We start from the raw sequence: 24240 nt of genomic DNA, 5'->3' as shown, positions 1-24240 counted from the left end.
ATGGCATACATTTCCATTCAATTCAATGGGGAAAGATGATTTGTGATAGGAATGTTCTGAGTTACGAGCGTGGTTGTGAAACGAATTAAACTGGTAAATCAAGGTATAAGTCACCCCTGTATTTCACTTTCACTCTCTTTTTTATGAATTGTTTTTATTTTGCAGTTAAAAAAAGGGGAACACAATGTACAGTACAGATTAGAAGACGTACAGGAGACACATAATACTGTACACCCCCCACCACCCTCCTCTCTCGCTCTCTCTCTCTCTAATAAAAACACTCAACAAACCGTTCAAGTACAGAGCTTAACGCGTATTGGCCGCTAGGGGCGCTGTCTTATCTGACCTACACTAAAAGCCAACCAGTTGTTGACCATTACACAGAGCGCATTTTCAATTACTTCCGGTTTCCCCTTGGCTCGCCAACGTTGGAGATAAATATATGAAATCGTAGTTTTTCTCACACACTTGCCTATTGACTGAAAGGAAAAATCGTATGCGTGCACCTCCACACAGAAGAATTGTTAAGCCTCGCGCTAGTAAAGCAGCTTTAAAGGTTCGCAAACATGTCTGCCGCCGAAGAAGCGGACAAAACGGCCAATACGGATGCTAGCGCTGGAGACGAGGAGGAAGAATGGCTCTATGGAGGTAAAAGGGTTGTTTTGGCCTCTAACATAAGCCCTCGTGTCACACGGGTGTTAATTTGAGTGATAACTGAGTGAGTAATAGGCTACCACCCTGTAAAGTTATCACAACACTGGTAAAAGCTAAAATAGTGAGGCCGGGACTTAGCTTTCTCGGCTAACTAGACTGCGCTTCTATGACTAGCTTAGCCGCGTGACACTTTGGGATTTCATTCCAAGTTTTTACCACAGTTCAACGAAATTATCAGTTGTGCATTTATGCTTACACGTTTCATATTTTCTGTGATATTTGAATAGGCACAAGTTCATGCGAGGTTGACTTAATCACTGTGTTACTTTGTTTTCAGATGAAAATGAGAGCAAAGAAGAAGAGGAGGAAGAAGCCAAGCCGGCTGCTGCTGCTGACAGGTAACGGACACCAGATGTGATGTGCATTTCCTAAATCGCATTTTTATGTCCACTAGAAGACAAATAGCCGCTGGTTGGTAAATTTAGTTGGTCCACTGCACTAGCTAGTTTGTAGTTTGTCATCTAGTTTCTGTACCGCTAATCGTGGTCCGGTGTGGGGTCAGACCACACACCAGAACCGTCGTAAACCAAAGATGCCCTGTAATTAGTAATAGCAGTATGCAAGTTATCTCCTGGGAGATTTTCCAACTTAAAAGGATGGTGTAGTCTTCAATATAAATTAGACCTTTTCATTTTTTACAGTGCTCCTGCTGAGGCCCCTACTGAAGAAGCTGCCGAACATGCCACAGGAAACGGCGTGGCGTCCGAGGTAGCCCACTTGCATATTGATTGGTGACAGTGATGGTAGGAATTCACACATCATTCTGTTTCTCCAATGACAACTTTTTCAGTCACAGGCCACTGAGGACGCTGCAGGCGATGATGGGGAGAGTGACAGCGACAGCGATGACGATGATGACGATGTCCGCGTCACCATTGGAGACATTAAAACCGGGGCCCCACAATACGCGTATGCTTTTAAAATATTGTTATTACATAGACGATTGTTGAATATCTTCTGGCCCCACCTGCTTGATGCATGTTATTTGCTGTTTTTCTCCTACAGACCATATGGTGCTCCACCTGTCAATCTCAACATTAAAACACCTGGCTCCAGACCTTATGGACAAGGTTAGACCTCCGTCTTTGGCTTTGTTGTAGCAATCTAAAAATTGTTCACAGACAACCATACACAACCCCCATTACCTTTTTTCCCCTATAGTTACCACAAAACTGAAAGGAGTGGATCTTGAAGCTCCTGGTAACATTAACGGTGTCCCGGTGCTAGAAGCGGATATGGAATTATTTGAAGAGAAGCCCTGGAGGAAACCGGGTATGTTTGCATGCACTCATCTATCAGTAGTCGCCAGAATTGAAATGTTCAACTTTCACACTATATTACATTAATGATTATCTACCTTTTTAGTAACTTTCATAGTAATTGTGTAACGTTGTGATAATGTTTGTATTTCTGCCTACATTTGAAGTAGTTGTGAAAACACTATAAATTCTTTGCAACTAATTTTAGGGTTATGTTTTGTTTGCAGGTGCGGATTTGTCCGACTACTTCAACTATGGCTTTAATGAAGACACATGGAAGGCTTACTGTGAGAAACAAAAGCGATTGCGCATGGGCCTGGAAGTCTCAACCATAGGCTTGGTGACGAGTAAAATTACTGTAAGTGAGCTATTATTTGTTTTAAGTTCCATCTATAACAAAGTCCTTTTATTGCTCTTTTTAAGAAGTGAATCAGTACAATGTGATCAGTTGTTGGCATTTTCCGTCTTTTGTTTGCTTGAGAAGGTCCAACAAGGCAGGACAGGCAACGAAAAGGAGATATCAAATGTTTCTCTTCACACTTCCAAATCTGACTTCCCTTCAACGGCCAACCTGTACAAGTCTACCACCAGTCAAGTCCCCAGGTAACCTGTATACCTTTAACTCTCAAGATATTTCCGTCTCCATGACAACAGAAAGGTAGACGCCTTTTTTTGTTTTCGGGTGGGGACGGGGAACAAATGGTGAACATCGATGCATTATTCGTGAAAGCGATGTGTTCACAATCCAAAAAAATGCGTCTCAAAAAAAAACATCTTCTTTTGTGTGTGTTGGTGTATGTTACTCTCATTTCCTTTACCCCCGGTAGGATCTCTTCCTCTCAGTGGACTGGCCCGCCTGTCCCCGATATGTCCTATTATCCGTAAGTGGGCACGGCCTTGTCCCAATCGGGAAATGATAAAAAAGAAAGGGGGTTACTGCCGGTTCACGTTTTGCATGCCGCCCAGCTTTGGTAAAATATTTTGTCATCCAAACCTTCCACTAAAATAGGGAAGTGCCTGATAGAAATATCCAATACGAGGGTGGATACGCAATAAATGTTCTCGAAATTACATTGCACAATAGAGCTCATTATTTTTGATTAAATTTATGTCTGAACATTTTTTTTATCCCTCTTATTTAGATGAATAAAATTTGTGAAAGATATGTCGCTGTGCCTTTTTTGTTTGTATTTGATAATTTTATATAGCAGCACTACTAATGGATGCATTTCTCATTTGATACACATCTGTTTAATGTCACTTCAACATAAAATGAGAAAATGTAAACAGTCATAGTGTGTTGCAGAATTTTTTAAAGAATAACTGAAAATATATTGTGGCATATCGTTATCGTGATATAAAATAGCGTGATTGACATTTTTTTTTCCCATATCGGCCAGCATTAAGGTTGATGAATAATGGTGTGTTTTTAATCTTTTCCCAGGAAGACGAGCGGTACCATAGATGTAATTGGTGGAGGGACAGCCACCATCAGCAGGGTCGAAGGGCGGCGCAGGCACAACCTTGAGGGCAATAACATCCAGGTTGTAAAGACGCACCCTGACACACAAACATCCATTTGTCATTCTTACACTCCAAACTTTTTTTCTTTTTTTTTCGTACAGGTGATCTCTGAACACTCCACATCTGACGGCGATCCCCCTACCACAAAGATGCCCACCTTCTTCCCCCCTGGACCACTGCCTCCAAACATCCCCCCGCCTCCTTTCCTGCCCCCACCACCCAACGTCAGCTCGGCACCCCCTCTCATCCCGCCGCCCCGTGAGTTGAAAGCTATTGTGCACACACGCCTCTCATATGGCATGTGAAGGCTAATGACCTTTTTGGTTTCTTCCTATTTTTGTCTCTCTAAGGATTGCCCATCACTGTTCCCCCCCCTGGGTTTCCTCCTCCACCTACTGGTCCACCGCCTTCAATTATTCCTACTATGGACAGGTTAACATGACATCACATGATATGCATTTAATGGCAGTGTGTTTTTTTTTTTGTTGTGTTTTGCCACATTACCAAGTGATGCGCGAGTGGAAAACCATACACACACACTCGCATTGTTACATCTCTTGCATTTTCTCTACAGCCATGGCGGAGGTTACGACGGACGCTCTCTCCCCCCGTATCCCTTCCCTCAAGGTAGACCACTTGAAATCTCGTTTTCTGCACCAATAGCCAGTAAACATTGTAACTGTGACTCCAGGTGCATACCCTCCCCCCATGACTGGAGGTGTGCCTACTCCCTGGCCCCCGTTGATGGACAACTCCAAACCGTGGGACTACTATTCCCGTCGGGATGACAAGCGCGACAAGGACAGAGAGCGGCCCAGAGAGAGGACGCACGAGCGGGAACGAGAGCGAGAACGAGATCACAGCCCCGCAGTGATGGGCTACACAAGGTCAGATGAAAATCTTACTCTTCGAACTGGTTTGACAAAGATTTTCATTGGTGTGAACTAATTTTTGCACATTAAAAAACTTTTCTTTTTTTTTTTTGAACGACTTGCCATAAAGTTCGGACTATACGCTGTAACGTTTTTCTCCAATCTTTCAGCAGTGGCTTGAACAATTATGCATCCTGTTTACTGATTTTCCATTTTCCTTTGGACCCTAAAATGCAACATAACGCTAAAGTTAAAAGTGATCAAACAGGCTATCAGAAAGAGCAATCATGTTGCCAAATCTTAAAATTCGTAATCTGTGTATTATTCGAAACTTTAAAAAAAAAACTGAAATAATTAACAAATAAAGGATTAAATAATTAAAAAATAAAATAAAAAAGTGTAAAACAACTCTTTTCCAATTGTGGTTTTGCTTTTTTTTCTACTTTGCCACAACATAGTTTTTGCTCAGTCAACTGCTTGCACTTGATAGCAAATATTGAGGCCCCCCCTGTGTGATATTCATTTCATTATTAGCGACGAGGAGCGCTATCGTTACCGCGAGTACCAGGAACGCGGTTACGCGGACCGCCATCGTGAGCGTGCGAGCCGCGAGAAGGAGGACCGACACCGAGAGAGGCGGCATCGGGAGAAAGACGAGGGACGGCACAAGTCATCTCGCAGGTATGCCCACCACCACCCCCGCCCTCACGTCTCGTCTTTCAGCCTTGGCGTCGCGGCGCCACCTTTTAGCCTCCCAAGTTCTTTCTCCATTTCTCATGATTGATTTCCGCCCGTATCTCTTCTCTCTCCTGCTCACCTTTTGTACCCTTCAACCGTGCTGCTAACTTTGCACTTGCTCGGGCGTCCACCTCGTCTACCTCTCCCATTAGCAGCAGCAGCAGGAGGAGGCATGACAGTGAAGAGGCCGACAGCCACCGGAGGCACAAACACAAGAAGAGCAAGAGGAGCAAGGAGGGCAAAGAGGCCAGCGAAGACATGGGAGGAGACCAAGAGAACCAGGAGGCCATGGAGTGAGCCCCACCTCCTGCTTTTTTCTTTTTTTTCTCCATCCCTCTCTCTGTCTCTGTTCCGCTCACTAAAGTCGAGAAACAAAATGGAGTCCACAGTCACTTTTCCCAACATCAATCTCTGTTGGCCGTTCCACGTTTTTGCCATCGCTTGTTAGGAAAAGCGGTAGCAGCAGAGTAGTTGGTGAAGTGGCAGCCATTTTGCATCTCTCCACCACTGGATGACCTCATTGCCTCAGCCTTTACCCTCTTTCTTGTCGTCCCAACATTCTCCTTCTTTCCTTGCTCTTCTTTTGTTTGTCATAATGATTCATGTTATGTATGAAGACAGCCATTAGTTCTAGAGTTTGTCAATAAGAATAAAAGAACACGTTTTTGATAATTTGTCTCCTTGGATTAAATATGATTTCTATTTACATTTAAAAATAGCGACGTTTCACGCGTGGAGGTTAGAATCCCAGGTTTTTGTACATGAATCAGATTTTGTAATTTAGCAGCTAAATGGCTTTATTTTTGTCTTGTCGATCAATATAGGTAAATCAATATGACCATATAACATCTAAACAGTATAAACGTGAGCATCAATAAAACAGATGGAAAACAAAAGCACTTTTCTGTTTGTTCACGTGATTACTAAATTGGTGACATTAAAGGGGCAAAATGTCATTTGAATAATTCATCATCTGTTCGGCCTGGCGGTTGGTGACCAATGTTATTCCGACCTAATGAGAAAGGATTAGTGTCCACATTCGTTATACATATTGATATTTACAAGATAAAGATAAACAAGACTCATATTTATATCATGTTATTAGACCTCCCACCCGCTTCACAGTTGGTCTGAGTTCTTATTTGTTTTTCCAACTGCACAGTGGGCCGAAGGTTGTGCACCCCTGATGTGGTGCAATAGAGAAGGGCAGCTAAAACACAAACCGTCAAGGGCCTTTTTTGTCTTAAACGTTAAATTAGCAAATTAATTAATCAGTCAGTCTTCACTTAGTCATCATAAGTAACCTCACGGTGTTGCAAAGACTTACGAGCAGCCATGCAAAGCGCATGCACGTATTAAACTACTCTGTTACTTGATCCACACTTATCCACCTCGGTTACTTTTGGGGGGTTTAGACCTAATGGCGATAATCGCCTCAACAAAGCTGCTCTGTAATATTCCGATTAGATCGAGATTCCGTCCATTCCTCATACAGGTCAAAGTGCACCCCCCCCCCCTCCTCCCAAAACACAAAACCCCATCTGCCTGGTTCACTTTGCTTCACTAACATCCGCAGCTGGAAGCGTAGAAACATTTTCAAAGAGCCGTCAGACGTGAAGATGAAGAGCGGCGGTGTTGTCGTTCTTTTGCTGGGTCTTCTCTCCGTGGGCCGGGCTGCTCCACCAATGAGCTGCGACGCTCTGCTGAAGCCAATAAGTATCAGCAATGAGCAAGTAAGTGCACACCTGCTGCTTCGTTTGCAAATCGGCGGTTAAGTTCATTCATTCATAAGTTGTGTCTGTTAGCGAGAGCCACTACATCGTGATAACTTACATTGATGTTTCTGCATTTGGCAATTTATTATTATATTATATTATTAGTATGGGATTTTTTTTTTAATGGGCTTTAGGTGAACTGATGAATACACGCACGCACACACGCACATACTCACCCACATACAAAAAAAAATGTGTATATATATATATATATATATGTGTGTGTATATATATATATATATGTATATATATTTAACAAATAAAAAAAAATTGTTTTTTTTTTTTTTAAAAAGGAGAGCAATACTGAGCTCTCCTTGAAAAAAAAAAAAAAGTTCATTCAAACCTAGATGACTTTTGACGCTTCATGAGTACACAATATGTCAAACTCTTATAAATGTATAATCGCCTCACATTATATAGTATTTTTTTAAACGACTGAATTTGAATACCCTTTATTGATTATTGCTGAGATACATTATTTTTATTTAAAATTGTCCAAATACGTACTCATAATTTGAGCTATTTTTTCCAGTCCTCCGTAAAGTTGGACTGACTTAAATGTTTAATCAAAATAAAACATTGGCTTTTACTTTGAAAAACAATGATGACATTTTTTGCTTATTTTATGACACTTTACGAACCAACTAATTTTTGGTACGCATTTTAGCAAGAACCAGTAAGTAAATGCACATTATTTTCTTTTATAAAATGTTGTGGTGGGTCAGATCACGCTGTCAAGCCTTTGAGTTTGACACCAGACTGTACAGGTGAATGCATGATTTTTTTTGGGGGTGTGGTGGAAATTGCATTGTTGGCTTGATACAGATGTTGGGGCGCTGGCTATACCTGGGCGGAAGCTCTGACCTCCCGGGAAGTCGTTCCCTGGGACATCTGCTCAACAGCATCCTGCTGGACATCCGCGCCACCTCCCTCAGCAACGTGCTCACCATCTTGCAGACGCAGAGAATGTAAACACAATCGCAAATTTGATAACGTACATATTGTTAAGTGGGAACTTTCTCTCCAGTTATGGCGAGTGTTCCGGCATGATATACAACGTGACCATGGAAAACAGTACAATGCTAATCGGTGAGCGGACACGAGTCAAGATAAGATTTTTTATTTTTTTTAATCATCTATTATTTTTATTCCAGGAGTTCCACATGTGTGTTTTGTTTTTACAGAGCATCCATTCTACCTGAAGGAAGTGTACCTCCCGACAGACTGCTCAGACTGCCTGGCGGTCTATGAAGAAGTCAAATCCAGCCAAGAGTCTTTTAGGAGTCTTATGCTTTTCAGTAAGACACACATAAATGATAAATGGACAGATTTTTTATTTTGATTTTTTTAACCCTGGAGAACCCAAGAACCCTTTTCTTCTTTGGAAAATTATGAATTATACATTAAATGACTGCTATAAGTTCACTGAACACCAAAATATATGTTTTTTCAATTTTAACCCTTGTTTTTTGAACTAGCTCAGAGTTGCTAATTTATCAAAATATATATATAAAACATACTCCTAGGCATTCTGCAACATGATATGAAATAGATTAACCCAAAAAAACAAAATTTTACCATCTGATGGTTTGCTGAGAAGATGGTTTTGTTTGGATTGATTTCCAGCTCAACAAAACAGCATGTTGCCAGCCATCTTGTCACCACCACTCTGGCTCATGTAAGTGCAATATTCATCCCCTAGATGTCCCCATGCAGGGGTCAGAAGTGGCACTTTTTAAGTAAAATTTGTAAAAAAAAATTCAAATAAAATAAAAAAAAAAGGTCTTTGTTATTTGAGTAGCAGAATTTATAGGGGCCAAATTTGACCCCGTGGGTTCTCCAGGGTTTTAATATATATCTAAGCTGCTAAGCCAGTGGTGTCCAAACTCGGTCCTCGAGGGCCGGTAGTCCTGCAGGTTTTTGAGGTTTCCCTGCTCCAACGCACCTGTTCCAATCAACAAGGTCGTTATCATGCTTATGCAGAGCTTGCTGATGAGCTTCAGCTGTGTTGGAGGAGAGAAATATCCAAAACCTGCGGGACTACCGGCCCCCGAGGACCGAGTTTGGACACCACTGTGCTAAGCATTTTCTTGGACTGACTTTGTAAGCGAGGTGGGGTACATGTTTAGTGGTTGGTTGATTGTTGTTAGCTTGGTGCATTTGAAGTTATTTCTGTGAAGTGGAATCATCCGGCCAATTCTGGATGTTGTCGGGATTAAGACGGAGAAAAGAAAGTTCTGGACGCATCTTTGATTATTCTGGTTGAATTGTACTAATTCGATTGCGCTTTGCTTGGTTCTGGCTAACAATTTTTTTTGGGGGGGTGGGGGTGCTTGCTTTGTTGGTTGTTGATTGGCTGACAGTTTTGTTTGGTTGAGTTTTGCTTGCTTAGTAGTTGATTGTTGTTATTTTTGTTGAGTTGATGGTTGGTTGAGTAACTAACTTTGTTGATTGTAGTCTCACTGATGGTTGCTTAGTTGACGGTTGCTTGTTGTTTGGTTGATGGTCGCTTTGCTTGATCTCCAGGCAAGCAACGAAGCGTTTCACCCGCTGATGTGGAAATGCTCAGGATGCAAGCAAAATGTCTCCAGATGCCCTCCCCACTCATGATGGACCCAAGCTATGGTGAGAAGCCTCAGCTCGCTCACACATTTGGTCACTGCTTTTTCCAACACTATGTATATATATTAGTTCTTGCGTTTCTGTACACAGAACTCTGCCCAGACGACATCGCAACCTCGGACGGACTTGCTGCCTTCAACTCCTTGTTAGAGGCAAAGATGGGGCAGCGAGTTGCGAGGCTGCTGGACAGACTTTTCGACTTCTTTATCAACTGATTGAAATTGCCATGGGATACACTTTTACAGTGTTCGGCAGTCCCCGCATCTGCTAGCATACGCGTACAAATCAAACCCGTTGCAAGTACCGGTAGTGTATTACTCTGATTTACTATTAAAGTTCACTCACAAAAAAATGATTGTCATTTCCTTTAAAAAAGAGAGAGAACGTGAATGTGAGAGTTATGACGTATGTACTTTTTAAACCTATACCTTCCCTTACAAAAACACATTACAAAACATGTGTAAACAAATTGTTTGAACTTTGATACATGTACGGGAGCCGGTGGGGTCAACATTCTTGATAGAGCAAAATCCAAAATCGACACACTGAGCCTCAATGTTCGGCTCCTGTGACCCGTTGACGGGTCCAAATCGGTGCAACTCCAAAGTCGCGACCAGGTGAGATGCTTTCCCTCCATGAATCAATGCATGTGATGTATTGTCAGCAAGTGATGTTTGTGCCGTGTGGACGTTCGCTAAGCCAGGAGCCGATGTCCTGATGATGATTTTTGTAAACAATGCGTGGAGGAAAATCTACCCAGCCAATGAGAGCGACTCCTTCTACGTGTTTCAAGTTTATTTTATTTTTTTTTAAAAAGTACAGCATATATGGCTGGTGTTGGGTAGACATTTTAAATAACCTACTAGACTGGCAATGTGTTCTCTTATAAATGACCAGTACTTGATTGTTTTTTGTGAAATGTTTATAAGTTTATATTGCTAAACAACACTCTTCACATGGGTGAGCTGTAAACATTCCCGTTAATTCTTTTTCACTAGCTAGCAAAAAGTGCAAACAGATATTGTCTCTTTTGTGTGTTTGCTTTAGAGCAAGGTTATTTTAGGTAACGAAAACATTAAACAAAAATTCAAAAAACGATTTTGTTAACGAAATAAAATAAAAACGAAAATGCTTTTTTAAAAACGAAAACTAACTGAAACTACATTTTATATTTACAAAACTAACTATAACTAACTAATTATAACAAAAATGTCTTTCGTTTTAGTCTTTGGTAATAAATTTAATGCATGTACCTTTGTGGATGATTTTTGATGTGATTTTAAGTAGATTAATTTTGATATTAACCGCAATAAGGACATTTGGAACGTGTGTCACACAAAAGTGACGTCTCTAGCAACAGCCAATAGAAAAGCAACTTCAGATGACGTTGCCCCCATGGTGTTTTTTAAAAAAAAATATATATATATTGCGCACAAGTAATACACTTTTTTTTAACTAAATACTGAAAGTAACTAAAACTAAGCATTTATGGAATCACTAAAATTAATAAAAAACTAACAGAACTACCTTGAAACTTAATTAGAAAACTAACTAAATTTAAAGACCAAAACGAAATCAAAACTAACTAAAATGAGAAATTCCAAAACTATAATAACCCTGCTTTAGAGCGCGATGTTGCTACCCAAGTTCTCCTGACGACCAACTGCTCTGACTGCATCCATCTTCTGTCTAATTAAACCGCTGTGTGTGTGCAAATAATTGCAAGTACATTCTTAAAAATATTCACATTTATCATTACCGGTATCTTATTGCAGAATATTCAGATTTTTATTTTTTTTTAAAAGAGGGCAAAATATTTGCATCAAATCCGATTAACAGCCAAATGTCACAATGTCATTTAAGTGACGTCAGTGCGCCCTCCAGTGGACAAAATTAGCAACAACATTTAATTGTAATGAAAAAAAATGCTGTTTGTATTGTGTCCTCACGGGCCAGATTGGACCCCCCGGTGGGCCGGTTCTGGCCCCCTGGCCGTTTGTTTGACACCACTTGTTTATATGTTTTGGCTCAAATACAAAACATGTGTAAACAAAGTGTTGAACTTTGATATGTGCTTGTATAGAGCTGAGAACATTGTTGTTCGAGCGGCTCCAACATCTCCACGCGAGCCACAAATGCTTTTCTTAATTCTCGCCGCCGCGCTTCTGCCCGCGGGCCTCTCGGCTCCTGTGGCCGACTGCGACTCGTTGACCCGGCAGTTGCAGATCCAAAGTCGCAGCCAGGTAAGATTCGCCGACCCCCACCGTCGAGTCAATGCACATGACGCATTGTGTGCAAATGTCCTGTGCTGCAGTTTGTGGGTGTGTGGAGGTACGTGGCAGAAAGCACCAACATGCCAGGATCCAAACTTTTGACAAAGATGCTTGTGCAAAACCTATGGGGGAAACTCTACTTTGCCAATCAGAGTGACTTCTTTATGTTTCAAGTCCAAAAAATGTACAGTAAATTTGGTTTGTGTTTGCTTTTATATTTTGAATAACCTGATTGTGTTCTATTATGGACTTTTATATGTGTGTGTGTTATTTTAGTTTGGGCCGTTGCCACCGTATCACTTCTAAGGTGACCTTGGTCAACAACACTCTCCACATGGGTGAACTGCCAACACTCATATTGATCATGTTCTCTCTTTTTTTTTGTTGTAGTTTGCGCTAACGAAAAAAAATGCAAACAAACATTGTGTCTTTTGTGTGTTTGCATCAGAGCGACCCATCCCTGCGATCGAGGTTCTCCTGACGACCAGCTGCCCTGACTGCCTCCTTCTTCTGTCCAATTATACATATGGAGGAAGCACGTACAGGGGCATGCAGCTTCTGAGTAAGACAAACAACTAAAACGGAAACCATGTTCAAAAATGTTAAATCACATTGATGGGCTGCTTCACGAAACTACTGATAAGCAACATCGGCTCAAGTGCAATGAATAAGGGGTGGGAAAACGTGGCAACAGGAGCAAAAAGGCGGGCAAAAAATGTTGGGGGGGGTTGAGCCTTCAGTTGCCCCCTGGTTTTGCTGCCACTGGTTTTGTTGCTATTTGAACGGCATCCCAATAAAAATAAAAATAAAAACTTTTTCAGGTTTGAATAAGGGTGTGCCAAAAAATCAATTCTCATAAGAATCGCGATTCTCATTTAGTACGAATCAGAATCGATTTTAAATGTCCCAAAATTGATTTTATTTAAATTATTTTATACCGTCTTCCCTTTGTTTGTGTGTGCCTTTATTGGGAGCGCTGTTCATGTTGTACCCAATTTGGCCACTTAGGGGCAGTGTGGTTCCATGCGGTCTGATACACTGATACTGAGTAGAAGGAAAAAGTCACGATCAAGTTATTCCAATAAAAGTTGTTTTTTTTTGCAGCGTGGAGCTGTTCTTTTGAGTGATAAAAATGCCGCGAGTAGCGCGCTAATTAGCATTAGCGAGTCAGACGGGAGTAGATCATTACGATTCCTTGAACATCTTTAAATTGAAGCAAAAATCATTGTCAATCAAATCATTTTGAATCCAAAATCGTTCTCAATCAAAAATCGAATCGCACACCCAAAAATCGTTATAAAATCGAATTGTGAGACATTCAAAGATTCCCACCCCTAACATTCAAGGGTGGCACTAAACTGCTGAACAGCAAGCTAGCATTAAGTGCAAGGACTCATTTTTTTTGCATTTATTTCCCCACAAAAATCAATTCACTCAAATTTTAGTATTATTGAGGTACAGCGTCGTCCTGCATATCATTCCACGTCCACAAAAAGTTATTACTAGGTCTTACTCACGTTGTCGTAAAGGGCAGTGTACGCGCTACTAAGTCATGTCTGCCATCTAGTGGTAAATGTTTTGAAGACTATTTTAGAGTTGTTAATTTTTTAAATGTTTTTTTCATTTGCTGTTGTGTTTATTTGATGTTGTGTTTTGCAACTAGTTCAGGGCACCGTAGTATCGCAAAAAGTTCAAAGTAATAAATAAATAACTCACACATTCCACAAATATGGCTGACACGCATGGTTGTGTCATGTTGAAGCTACCGAAAATAAGTGCTTACATTTTAAAGCTGTCAAAAGTTAACTTGAGCGGAGATCAGTTTAATTAATTAGTTTAATTAAGTTATTAATGAAAGCACAACACATGCTGACTTTCGCTTGTGTTTACCAGCCAAGAGAGCCAACGTGACGAGTGCTGAGATGGAAGAGTTTAAGAGGCAGGTGGCATGCCTGAATTTACCCTCGCCCACCATCCTGGATCCAGACAAAGGTGAGAACATTTGCCTGATTTGTTTATTTATTTTTTAACTAGTATGTGATGGCTTCTCGATTGGCCAAATCCCCTCAAAAAAGACTTTCTAATAACCAAGTGCGGCACAGGACAGAGGTAGACTGTACCGTTTAATGATACATTTTAGAAATCGAAAAAAAAAAAAAAAAAACTTTATTTAATTAATTATTTTTTTCTTTTGCTATTTCTACCACAAGCCCTATAACTATCTTTTGGGATATATAGGTTGAGCTTAACCAGCTAGAAAAACAAACTATTAGCTTTCAATCTGTTAGCAGCTATTATTAAATCATATTGAAGTGATACTGTATGTACTGACTCTTTTTTTATTTTTTTGCTAGGTTTTTGTCCAGATAAATCAGCTTCAAAAGACACCGGGTCGACCCGTATCAATGGATCCATTGATCTGACCTCTGTCCTCGATCAAGACGGCCCGGAATATATGAAACTATTGGACAAGCTGCTCAGCAGTCAAAGTGGAATCAAGACCATTGTGGATTTGATTAGAAACTAAACAAACAACAACAGCAACATGTAATGTGAAGAGGCCGTGTTGACCCAGTCTGAATTCCGTCAATAAAAATGGCAAGTTTTTTTTTTAACCATTGCATTTATCAACAATAAAGTTGATGTGACCAATTAATAGCCACATCGGTCTACTAGCTGGTCCTAATATTTTGCCTTTTTTTTTTTTTGCAAGTGCCTTGAAAAATTGTTGTACAGTAGTTAGTTTGCCCCGTAGAATCTCAGCTCCAAACTTACTTTACAAAGGAAGATGTCCGTGACCTGTTGTCCTGGTAGTTTATTATTCATTATCATACATACGGATATACATTTCTCTCCAAAACACACATACACACACGCACGCAAACAAAATTATCGGAAAAGTCTGTGCGGGTTTCAAAATCACAGTCTGAGATCAACAGAGAACATTTGCATACTATTATACCATGTGTCCACGCTGCACAAATATTATATATATATATATATATGATATTTAGTTCGCTCATGACCTCGTAATGACATAGTTAAGCTAAAAGTGATTCAGCTTTTAGTCATGAGTTGGAAGTGATTTTTTTTTTTGTTTAGCTGGAAATGAACGTGTGAAGAGTTATATATTATATTACTTAAAAAAAATAAAAAAATTCCAACCATGCATATCCAGTAGTCTAAATACTGATTAGAATGCTCTCGCAGGGGTGGCCAACCCTGGTCCTCGAGAGCCACAATCCAGCCTGTTTTCCATGTTTCCCTCCTGCAGCGCAGCTGAATCTAATGATCAGCTAATCAGGAGCCTAATAACGATCCTGATCATGAACCAGGTGTGTTAGGGGAGAGAAACATGGAAAACAGGCTGGATTGTGGCTCTCGAGGACCAGGGTTGGCCACCGCTGTGAGTCTATTGACGTGTCAAACTCAAGGTCCGGGGCCAGATCCGGCCCAGCACATAAAGATAAATGGTCTTTACTTTGAATAACATTGTGATATTGCAAAAAACAAAACAAAAAAGTCAAAAACAAATGGAAGATGAAGTAAAACTTCAAAATGAATGTTGCGTATACATAAAAATATGTGACATTTGTATTTCAGTCATTAAAAAAATGAAAATTGCCTTTTTTCCACTTATTTCATTTCCAGCTAAACACATTTAAAAACCTCACTTCAATTCTACACATGACCAGGCAATGAACAGTGAATGTGCAGTAGATATAAAACAACACAAAGTGGTGGTATGTGTTTACTTCTTTCATTAAAGTGGAACAGCGGGAAGGGAAAAAGTCGGGGGTAATAACACTATAAAACAAATATTCAAGTACTGTGGTATAACCATAGAGAATACCCTGACTGTGCTACATTTTTGTTAATGATCCATGATAATCCCCTGAGTGTGACCCACATCCGCACACGGCTTAGTTCCAAGTAGGGATGGGCATCAACGAAAAATTAACCGAACCCTGTATACTGTGTGGAACTCATTGTTGACTGATACAATTTCTTATTATTTTATTATAACAATGATTTTGTCCATTACCTAGAAAAAGTAGCCAAATGCCCATCCTTACTTAGGAATCTTGTCAAAAGTAAACCTTTATTCACTAGCAGTACCTCGTCACAGAATGTGTTTAAACAGGAAGTCTTTAATGTGGGACATTTCCAAAATGTAATGAAACAAAATGACAGCTGTGGGAATCTCCGCTTAGCGAGTTGTAAACTACAACTGAAAACAAGCAGCTTGTTACCGAGTTTAGCCATATTTAGTAATTGGCTACTCAAAAAATAAAAAAAATAAAAATCTTGATTTTCCTCATTTGGGCCACACTCACAGATGTAATCCTCCCTCAGGGTTCGAAAGTAACAAGGAGAAGGCCATATGAAGGAACACATCCATACTGTGCTTTTACAGTTGACACATGACTACGCGCTAAAAGCAGTTGGAAGCTCCAAAGTCGAAAAAGAAATCAAAATGTACAATTGGAAGACGTTACCCCAATCGTCCTCCACAAGTTTTTTGCTTTTTATTTGGTGAGACGTATGGAAAGCTGTCAATGTTATTGAATAAATGTTTGTAGTGTTCTGTGCGCATGCATGTCTCTTCAGACACATTCCGTTCACATTAGAAGTCACTTTTTTCTTTTTGTCACGTGAACAAGTACATAAAAAGATCAGATTTAACCAAAACAAATCCTATTTGGGTATCATGCCCTTTAGTATTTATAAATGTAGTCTTAGTCTTCAAGGTATTATCCAAAGGGTGAGTATTTTATTTTATTGTTCTTTTACAGTTAACTTATCTTCATTCCTATATGGCAGTCAACTCATTTGCTCCCCAAAACATATAAATGTGTTTTCAGTGTCCCAAAGACGTATTTATACGTTTTTTTTAATGCTCGAGCATACAGAAGGCTTTGATGCAGCCTCTCAACTGCAAAGAACGGTTGAAGAAATGGTAGTGATTACAAAAACGGCCAGCAGGTGGCGGCAGAATATAAGAGATCAACCAGGGCCATGTTGCAACAAGCTCATTTCCCAACAGTTCTAAACAGATTTGTGAATATTGATGATGCTGCAAAACGGCAACAGATAGAAATATACTTTTTTTTCCTGTTGAAAGAAGAGACTCTAATCTTTCTTTTGGTAGGTTCCATGTTTTTATAGCAATAGAACACTATATAGCAATATTCGGTGGGCCTTGCGAAATCAGTCAAAATCCAGTAAAACAGCCGGGAGCGAAGGGGGTTGCTTCAGTGAAAATGGCTGGGAATGAATGAGTTAAGTGTAAGAAAATCCTTGCCTTGTACATTTTAGACAACAAGTGTTTGACTTTGGAGGTTCCGCCCTATTGCAACATGTCACACACACTTAAAACAAAAAGAAAGCAAGGGCATTAAGACATGTTTGGCAAAAGAGGAATTGGAAAAAAAAACAGAAGGCTGCCTTTCAGAAAGAAAAAAAAAATCTGTGATGTGATGTCACAAAGTTTGTCTGTTGACCAAAAATGTAAAAAAAAAAGAGAAAAAAGGTCATCCCTTCATCACTATTGGCCTCTTTACCCGTTGCCATGGCAACTCAGGGCGAGGCATACGCTGTCCCAGAATGTGGAGTGCAGCCAGTCACGACTGTGTGATTGTCTCTGTGTTCAAGCAACGCACAGTCAAGTGTGCTGACGTGATGAAAGGCGACCACAAGGATGCCTGTTGCTTCCTGCTACACACTTGAAGCTTCCCGTCCGTCCACTTGTCCTCTTCCAAAGCACTGGGGTGTATTTGGTGGCTCGACGCTCGCCAAGCTTCGAACAGTGTTCCTGTCATCATGGTCACGCCGTGCTCCAGTCCGGAAACGTGCGGGAGAAAGGATGTTCCAAGATTCCCGTTTCCTGCGCCAGTCCTGAAATCCAAACCGCCGCCAGATCCGCGGAACGGGAGCTTGCCCGGAATCCACTCATTAGGAGGCTGGACTTGTAAACCAAAAGGCGAAGAAGTCGTCCAAAAAGAAAACATAGAGGGCAGATGTTGCCCTGTAAACAAAACAAAACAAAAAAACTTGCGAGTGATTCTGGAGGAAAGTTCGGCGGCAGCTCGGATGGCGACGGCTGTCAAGATCGGCTAGTCGGGTCTGAAGATGGGGATCTTCGGTAGGAATTCTATTAGGATTACCTAACGACAGGAGAAACAAGTCGATTTTTCAAACAGCTTGTGTGAGAAAGATAACTTTAGTGATGTCAAAGTTAAAGCGTTAATTGATTAATTAATCACAAAAAATCATTAGTAACGAAAAATCACTTACATATTCCATCATGTTGTTGGATTCACACTTTCTTTTGTTCAGTCTCCAATGCAAACACAGCTGCAAACAGATACAAAAAAATAAATATATACATATTAATACAGGACACCAGAGCAGACATTTAAGGCTCAACGATAACGTCAGACAGTGGTGGCTTCCTCCCTACTAGCTTAGCGGCTAGTATTTTGCTAGATGTAAATAAGGAAGAAACAGAGCAAATCCGTTCTGGTATTTATTTATTTTTAGACAAATGATAACTGGGTGAAAATAGGGCTGGGCAGTTAATCAAGATACAACCGTGATTGCGGTTTGGCTTCTCATGATCATAAAATAATGTGCCAAACAGTGCAGAGTGTTTGTTAGTGCCTGTTGCTTGCGCTAATGCTAACAGTAAATGTAAAATCCAATTGACAGGCTAATAGAAAATCAGCATCAAGTTCCTGAAGTGAGATTTCCTTGAATAATGAATATTCAGACAGAAGCGCTGCATGAACACTCAGAACAATAGTCACAATGTTCCTCTTCTGTTTCTTAACTGTGTAGCCCATGCTTGCATGGCACCACACTGCCCCTAACAGGCCAAGGCGCGCACAGCAAGAACAGCCAATATTTATTGCCATTTTTATATATTATTAGTTTATTATTTTATTTTGATACTAATGTATTTTTATGGTTGTTCTTTTAAAGTTGAATAAATACAAAAAATTTAAATCCATGAATAATCCCGTTTTCTAACTCATTCACTGCCATTCACGGCTAAAGACGTCAAAAATTCATTTTAACTATTTTTATTTACATTTTTTTCCATTTTTGTTAACAAGAGTATGAAAACCTAGATTTTTTTGTACATTTAGAACAGATATAAAATTTGTGATTAATCATGAGTTAACCATGAGTCATGCCATTAATTACTATTACTAATTTTAATCACCTGATTCCCCTAATTTTTAATAACCTTTTCAAAAAAAAAAAAATCCTTTTAATATTTTTTTAAAGAAAAAATTATTAAAAATTAGGGGCGTCGTAATTTTTAAACGTAATTAATCGCATGACTTCACTAGTTGACTCACGATTAATCACAAATTTTATATCTGTTCTAATACAAAAAAAAAATTCTAGGTTTTCATAATTTTGTTAAAAAAAGTGGAAACAAATGTTAAACTAGAGATAGTTAAAATGAATTTTTGACGTCTATAGACGTCAATGGCAGTGAATGAGTTAAAATAAAATCAAAATATTCATTCTTTTCTCCATAACCACTCAGCCATATTTGAAAAACAATCACTTAATAAAATACAAGAATTTAAAAAAAGAGAAGCAAAAAAGTTGGACTGAAGTAATATTTTTGTAAAGAAACAATGAAAGGATGTGAACATAAACCAAAATATGAGATTGTATCTTACATCCCCATACTATAAATGAAAAATAAGTTCTACACACCTTGTGGTACAGTCTGCTGTTCTCCCACTCTAGAAGTTTCTCTATAGATCTTCTTGTCTGGAAGACAACAATGCAAGCGTGCTTCGGTGAGGCTGACGCGATGTTTGGGTGCCATTTGTGCGTGGTGCCGATGCATTACCCGCTTGCTGAGACAAATCACAGGCCACAAACTGAAGCCGAGCGTGCAGCAGCAGCACAGGCAGCCACACAGGAGCCAGCGCACGTTCACCGGCAGCGACTTTTTCAGACAGCTGTTCACACGGTTGATGCTGGCTTTGAACTCCTCGGGTGCCACCTGACAGAGCGACGAGACGCATGCATCGATTATACTGCAACAATGGAAATAAGAATACATACTTATTAGACAATGCATTTTACATTGATACTCACCTTCCCTGTAAGCGCTGAAGGAAACTCTGATTCAAATTTGTTGCTAAGTCCAAACCTGTGGAATAAAGGGGAAATCAGAATGTGGCAATGAGCAGCTACTATAGAATCATGTTTTTTTTAAGTTGACTTGAACATTTTAAGTCAAACAACATTTACGTTCAATGTAGAATCCTGCCACTTTTTTGCTCAAAATTCAGAAACATCATTCATGATGTCAGAACACTGTGCAAGGCAGTCTATAGCAAATGCCCAATGAATAATGGATGTTTACCGTTTACAGAAACTGTTTATAGAAAATTAAGTAAAGCAGAATCCAATAATGTTATCAAGTTAGTTTTATTATAAGATGGAGTAGTCAACTTTTCACACGAGTATGAAAATGTTTAAATTATGTGCTTTTATAACAGTGACGATTTATTCCTGGAAAACGTAAGATGTACAGTCTCATTAGTTTAAAAAACAAACTCTTATTTAATCTTTCGTTTACTTCAGCACCCTGTCTTTAATTCACCTTTCAAGGGATTTTTTTTAAATTGAATTAATGAATAGTCATGTGATAGTCAGATTAAGAAGGTTTTAAGCGAATAGATCACCCAACCGTAAAATCAGAAGGATTAAATTCAGTAGAAGCGTGCAACCAGTGCAAAGAGTGAAACAAACAAAAGTCAAGACAGGACGATTTTAAATGATTGACATTAGTATAAACAAACAGAAAACGGACACATAAGAGAGTTCATGTCCTTAAAACAGACATAAATATGTAAATGCTGTTTATACTCTTAATGTTAGCTTGCGGCTAACAGAGGAGCTAACAGGCTAAGCTCTCCCACAGACCGCTGCTAATCAGTTAGCATCCGGTTAGCAGCCCCGCACACTCGCTCATCGTCACGCGACAACGTTTGAACTCTCCCCCCAATGCCAGCCGACCTCGTCGGCCACTTACACCGTGACGCGTCCGGAGCCTCGCACCACCACCGGGTCCGGAGCGTACTTAAGGAGCTGCTCCTCCGCGGCCCTGTCCTCGTCCTCCTCTTCCTCCTCCTCTTCCTCGTAGATTTCGTCAAAGTCCTCCATCATCGCACGCACGGCCCGGAGGCGAAGCGCCGCGCTCCCCGGTGGAGATGCCACCGCGACGGACACGATGCCGCTGGGCTCACCGGGAAGCGGCTGCCCTCCGATTGCGAATTTGACAAAAGCGAAGACAAGCGAGCCGTCCCGAAGACGATAGTTCACATCTCTCAGCGACAGTCTCGCAAACAAAATATCAACATCCGCTGCAGTCGCCTTACGACACCGGAAGAGCGAGGCGAGCTTCAACTTTTCTACAGAACACCACTGACAAAAATCGCACTTTTTACATTTTTTTTAAATTAAAACTCTGCTTTTAACAATCACAGCATTGGAACATCAGACATCAATTAAAAGTTTCCATCTTTGCTTATTAACATTCACCATTATTGAAAAAAAATCAAACGACAATTCGACAAAACCCCAAACTAAACAATAAAGATAAGGAGAAATAACCTAAGGCACACAAAAAATCAATTGAGGTCAACTAAAGATAATTCACTAAGGATTTTCAAACAAAAATCACACTTTTGAATGAGTCATTCGGTGCAAAACACGCATGAAAACATTTGATCATCGGTTGTGGTCTTTCATCAACACAAAATAATCCTGTTAAAAAAAATCTCAGTTCACTTTTCATACAGGACGGATTTTTCTTGAGATTTTTTTGCTTAGTCATGCTCCAGACTTGTTTTTTGTGGGGTGCAGGTGTCCCAATGTGTGAAATGCGTTATAGACATTCTAATAAAACTGCCGTGTCACGGTGTCTTGCCTATGAATAATATATCAGACATTTTTTATTTTTTTTTTAACTTTTGCAACATAAATGTAAAATGTACATTTCTAAGAAGCAGTGTAATTTGTCCAAAAAATAAAATGGATAGCAAAATGAGGTTGTTGTTGTTGGGGTTTTTCTAAACAAAGTGTACTGCGCGTTGATCTGATAGGATATTTATTAATAAATACAATTGTACCTAAACCAGTGGTGTCCAAACTCGGTCCTCGGGGGCCGGTAGTCCTGCAGGTTTTGGAGGTTTCCCTGCTCCAACGCACCTGTTTCAATCAACAGGATTGTTATCAGGCTTAGTAGAGCTTGCTGATGAGCTTCAGCTGTGTTGGAGGAGAGAAATATCCAAAACCTGCGGGACTACCGGCCCCCGAGGACCGAGTTTGGACACCACTGACCTAAACTATTCTGCTAGGATATTTATTAATAAATACAATTGTACCTAAACTATGTTTGGATGTTCTATGTTTAAAACCATACTCGGAAATATGTGTCAATAATTGTATTTATTTATTCATTCATTCATTCATTTATTAATTTATTTTTTTACTTTCACTGTTGAACATGGGAATTAACGACTCCCACTATCTTATCAGCATTCTAACTACTGGTTACTTACCTTGATTTCAAAGGCATTACCGTAAATGCCTTTTTTTTCCCGTATGAAACGGGACCTATTTCTTAAATTAATTTGACATATTTCGCAGCAGTACTATCAGGTTATAATTTGATTTAATTATTTCTCTTACCTTGAAAGGCTCAACCAGAAGTACTTTAAAACAGCAGTTCCTCTATCACAACTTTTTTTCTCATCTTTCTACCCCCTCACACTCAAAGAGGAGGAACAACTATAACATTTAAACACCGAGAAACAATAAATACCAAGATTGCCGACCAACCACTGTTCGCTCCCGCGCAGTAACCAGTGCAGGAAATACCTAAATAAATAATTCGGGACAGTCTGTGATGTTTTCAAAATAAAATGAAATACACTTGAAGTAGACGCGTGTTTTGTAAAATATATTAATTTTGGGCAGGTGTACGGACGAAAAAAAGTTTGTGCACTGCGGATTATGAAAACAATCTACTCTGCTCTCAAATCATATTCAGACAGTCAATGAATGCGGCGTGAGCGTTGAGTCCGTACCGGATGTCGAATCTTGAAAAGCATAACCGGAAATTCTTCCAGACACTGGTGGGTTGGACTACGAGAACGAACATTCGTGTCGTGTTGGTTCCATAGTATTATTTTTGTTTTCTTTTTTCTTTTTTCACGTATTTAAATGTACAATTATTGGTATTTTTAACTGAACAATAATGCGAAACCTAGGTGTGCATCTGTAAACAACAATAACCCTACTTCCGGGATTCTGTGCTAATTTCCAGACCATTTTTTCGATCAAATCGGCTTGTTTTTACTGTAGTTTAGAACCCAACGACCAAAAGATGAGCACGCTCGTACAAGTATTTAAAGATGCGGTTCCTGTCATTACGAGTGGCATGCTCCTCATTATCCTCACGTCTTGTGCGCTGTATGGTCTCCAAACCTACTTGGACATCTCTGAGGGGAGCCTCAGTGTTGGGGCGAGTGTTTTTGTCAAAGGGCATGTGCACACACTCTTCACGTACCCTTTCTACCACAGAACCCTCACTCAGCTGCTCCTCAGCATCTGCACCATTGTGTTCCTCAGTGGCAGTTTGGAGAAAGGCTACGGCACTGTTCGCTTCCTGTTTGTGTGCATCCTGATGTCCACCACGACAGGCTTGCTGTACGCTTTTCTGGAACTCCTGCAGGAGAGCAATGGCAGTGGACCCACAGAGGGCCTGGTACCAATGGCCCTTGCTTGCGTGGCCCTCACCACCACACACACAAAAATGACCAAAGCGTTCCTCTGCGGGGTCACCTTCCCCACCATGGCTCTCCCATGGGTGTTTGTCCTCATCTCCAGCGCCATCATTCCTCACACGGTGCTCCCCTGCAGCATCATCGCCACTCTCATCGGATGGATGCACGGAAGAGGATGGTTCTCTTTCATGGACATCTCAGAGGCTAGGGCAAGCCTTGCGGAGAAGACGCTACCTTTCCGCTTGCTGAGGAGCATCAGCATGTTGGTGTTTGTCCCAGCTGCCACAGAGGACAGGAGGAAAACACTCCTCCCTCAAATCAACCCAACACCTGGATCCTACCCAGTGCAGGTCTACGTGCCGGCGTCATGCGCCAACATAGCGGTTAGTGGCTCTGTTACGATGCATGAAGGTTGGTCGAACCCTATCTCTGCAGTGTCTGGACCTGCACCCTTATTTAATCCTCATGCCTCTGCGCCGAGCCTTGGCGGGACAAGTCATGGACAAAGCTGCCATCAAAGTCATGGTCACGGCCAACTATAGTTGCATTTTTTCCGTTTTACACAATAAACATGCATATATATGATCAAATAAAACTATTTGAATCAACTGTGAGATGGATGGTGTTTTTTTTCT

General features: G+C 40.4%; 5 protein-coding genes and 1 long non-coding RNA gene across 13 annotated transcripts; 5 read left to right on the top strand and 1 right to left on the bottom strand.

Annotated features, from left to right (window-relative positions):
- The first annotated feature begins 376 nt into the window (after positions 1-376).
- fip1l1b (FIP1 like 1b (S. cerevisiae)) lies at positions 377-5779 on the top strand. Of its 7 annotated transcripts, none has more exons than XM_077570474.1 (16): positions 377-648; positions 992-1052; positions 1356-1422; positions 1511-1623; positions 1720-1784; positions 1876-1986; positions 2201-2331; positions 2458-2576; positions 2801-2854; positions 3418-3517; positions 3599-3755; positions 3848-3929; positions 4072-4124; positions 4189-4384; positions 4904-5050; positions 5263-5779. In XM_077570474.1, the coding sequence occupies exons 1-16, from the start codon at positions 567-569 to the stop codon at positions 5402-5404; spliced, it is 1680 nt and encodes a 559-aa protein (XP_077426600.1). In that variant the 5' UTR covers positions 377-566; the 3' UTR covers positions 5405-5779. The 7 variants fall into 7 exon arrangements, with proteins under 7 accessions (XP_077426600.1, XP_077426597.1, XP_077426599.1 ...); XM_077570471.1 differs by having other exon boundaries at positions 5260-5779; XM_077570470.1 differs by having other exon boundaries at positions 378-648; positions 1505-1623.
- An 856-nt stretch (positions 5780-6635) lies between these two features.
- LOC144054982 (uncharacterized) lies at positions 6636-9856 on the top strand. Its single transcript, XM_077570477.1, has 6 exons — positions 6636-6840; positions 7708-7850; positions 7910-7971; positions 8067-8180; positions 9409-9507; positions 9595-9856. The coding sequence occupies exons 1-6, from the start codon at positions 6727-6729 to the stop codon at positions 9717-9719; spliced, it is 657 nt and encodes a 218-aa protein (XP_077426603.1). The 5' UTR covers positions 6636-6726; the 3' UTR covers positions 9720-9856.
- A 107-nt stretch (positions 9857-9963) lies between these two features.
- On the top strand, positions 9964-14452 carry LOC144054981 (uncharacterized). The gene is made up of 7 exons (XM_077570476.1): positions 9964-10121; positions 11588-11747; positions 11819-11961; positions 12054-12115; positions 12226-12339; positions 13671-13769; positions 14132-14452. The coding sequence occupies exons 1-7, from the start codon at positions 10060-10062 to the stop codon at positions 14302-14304; spliced, it is 813 nt and encodes a 270-aa protein (XP_077426602.1). The 5' UTR covers positions 9964-10059; the 3' UTR covers positions 14305-14452.
- A 1063-nt stretch (positions 14453-15515) lies between these two features.
- On the bottom strand, positions 15516-21391 carry LOC144055329 (cysteine-rich hydrophobic domain-containing protein 2). 2 transcript variants are annotated; one of them, XM_077571217.1, is made up of 6 exons: positions 20848-21225; positions 19905-19959; positions 19654-19809; positions 19515-19571; positions 18075-18134; positions 15516-17944 (listed from the first exon to the last, which is right to left on the bottom strand). In XM_077571217.1, the coding sequence occupies exons 1-6, from the start codon at positions 20979-20981 to the stop codon at positions 17894-17896; spliced, it is 513 nt and encodes a 170-aa protein (XP_077427343.1). In that variant the 5' UTR covers positions 20982-21225; the 3' UTR covers positions 15516-17893. The 2 variants fall into 2 exon arrangements, with proteins under 2 accessions (XP_077427343.1, XP_077427342.1); XM_077571216.1 differs by having other exon boundaries at positions 19515-19809; positions 20848-21391.
- Positions 17775-19988, top strand: LOC144055330 (uncharacterized). The gene is made up of 2 exons (XR_013294838.1): positions 17775-17922; positions 19548-19988. It is a non-coding gene; the product is annotated as an uncharacterized LOC144055330 (long non-coding RNA).
- A 1529-nt stretch (positions 21392-22920) lies between the features above and the next one.
- On the top strand, positions 22921-24219 carry rhbdd2 (rhomboid domain containing 2). Its single transcript, XM_077571085.1, has one exon. The coding sequence runs from the start codon at positions 23206-23208 to the stop codon at positions 24145-24147; it is 942 nt and encodes a 313-aa protein (XP_077427211.1). The 5' UTR covers positions 22921-23205; the 3' UTR covers positions 24148-24219.
- The last annotated feature ends 21 nt before the right edge of the window (positions 24220-24240 follow it).

Source organism: Vanacampus margaritifer, chromosome 7 (assembly GCF_051991255.1).
Source record: "Vanacampus margaritifer isolate UIUO_Vmar chromosome 7, RoL_Vmar_1.0, whole genome shotgun sequence".
NCBI classification, from domain to species: domain Eukaryota; kingdom Metazoa; phylum Chordata; class Actinopteri; order Syngnathiformes; family Syngnathidae; genus Vanacampus; species Vanacampus margaritifer.
This window is presented reverse-complemented; position numbering and strand designations above follow the sequence as displayed.

Coding starts and splice junctions, on each gene's coding strand:
- fip1l1b (XM_077570469.1), top strand. CDS start 567: ATGTCTGCCGCCGAAGAAGCGGACAAAACGGCCAATACGGATGCTAGC. Junction 1,624..1,719: donor ACCGGGGCCCCACAATACGC/GTATGCTTTTAA, acceptor TTTCTCCTACAG/ACCATATGGTGCTCCACCTG. Junction 1,987..2,200: donor GAAGCCCTGGAGGAAACCGG/GTATGTTTGCAT, acceptor TTTTGTTTGCAG/GTGCGGATTTGTCCGACTAC.
- LOC144054982 (XM_077570477.1), top strand. CDS start 6,727: ATGAAGAGCGGCGGTGTTGTCGTTCTTTTGCTGGGTCTTCTCTCCGTG. Junction 6,841..7,707: donor TAAGTATCAGCAATGAGCAA/GTAAGTGCACAC, acceptor GGCTTGATACAG/ATGTTGGGGCGCTGGCTATA. Junction 7,851..7,909: donor ATCTTGCAGACGCAGAGAAT/GTAAACACAATC, acceptor CTTTCTCTCCAG/TTATGGCGAGTGTTCCGGCA.
- LOC144054981 (XM_077570476.1), top strand. CDS start 10,060: ATGTTCGGCTCCTGTGACCCGTTGACGGGTCCAAATCGGTGCAACTCC. Junction 10,122..11,587: donor AACTCCAAAGTCGCGACCAG/GTGAGATGCTTT, acceptor GTGCTTGTATAG/AGCTGAGAACATTGTTGTTC. Junction 11,748..11,818: donor AGATCCAAAGTCGCAGCCAG/GTAAGATTCGCC, acceptor CCTGTGCTGCAG/TTTGTGGGTGTGTGGAGGTA.
- LOC144055329 (XM_077571216.1), bottom strand. CDS start 20,981: ATGATGGAGGACTTTGACGAAATCTACGAGGAAGAGGAGGAGGAAGAG. Junction 19,960..20,847: donor GGCTCCGGACGCGTCACGGT/GTAAGTGGCCGA, acceptor TTTATTCCACAG/GTTTGGACTTAGCAACAAAT. Junction 19,810..19,904: donor CTTCAGCGCTTACAGGGAAG/GTGAGTATCAAT, acceptor TCGCTCTGTCAG/GTGGCACCCGAGGAGTTCAA.
- rhbdd2 (XM_077571085.1), top strand. CDS start 23,206: ATGAGCACGCTCGTACAAGTATTTAAAGATGCGGTTCCTGTCATTACG.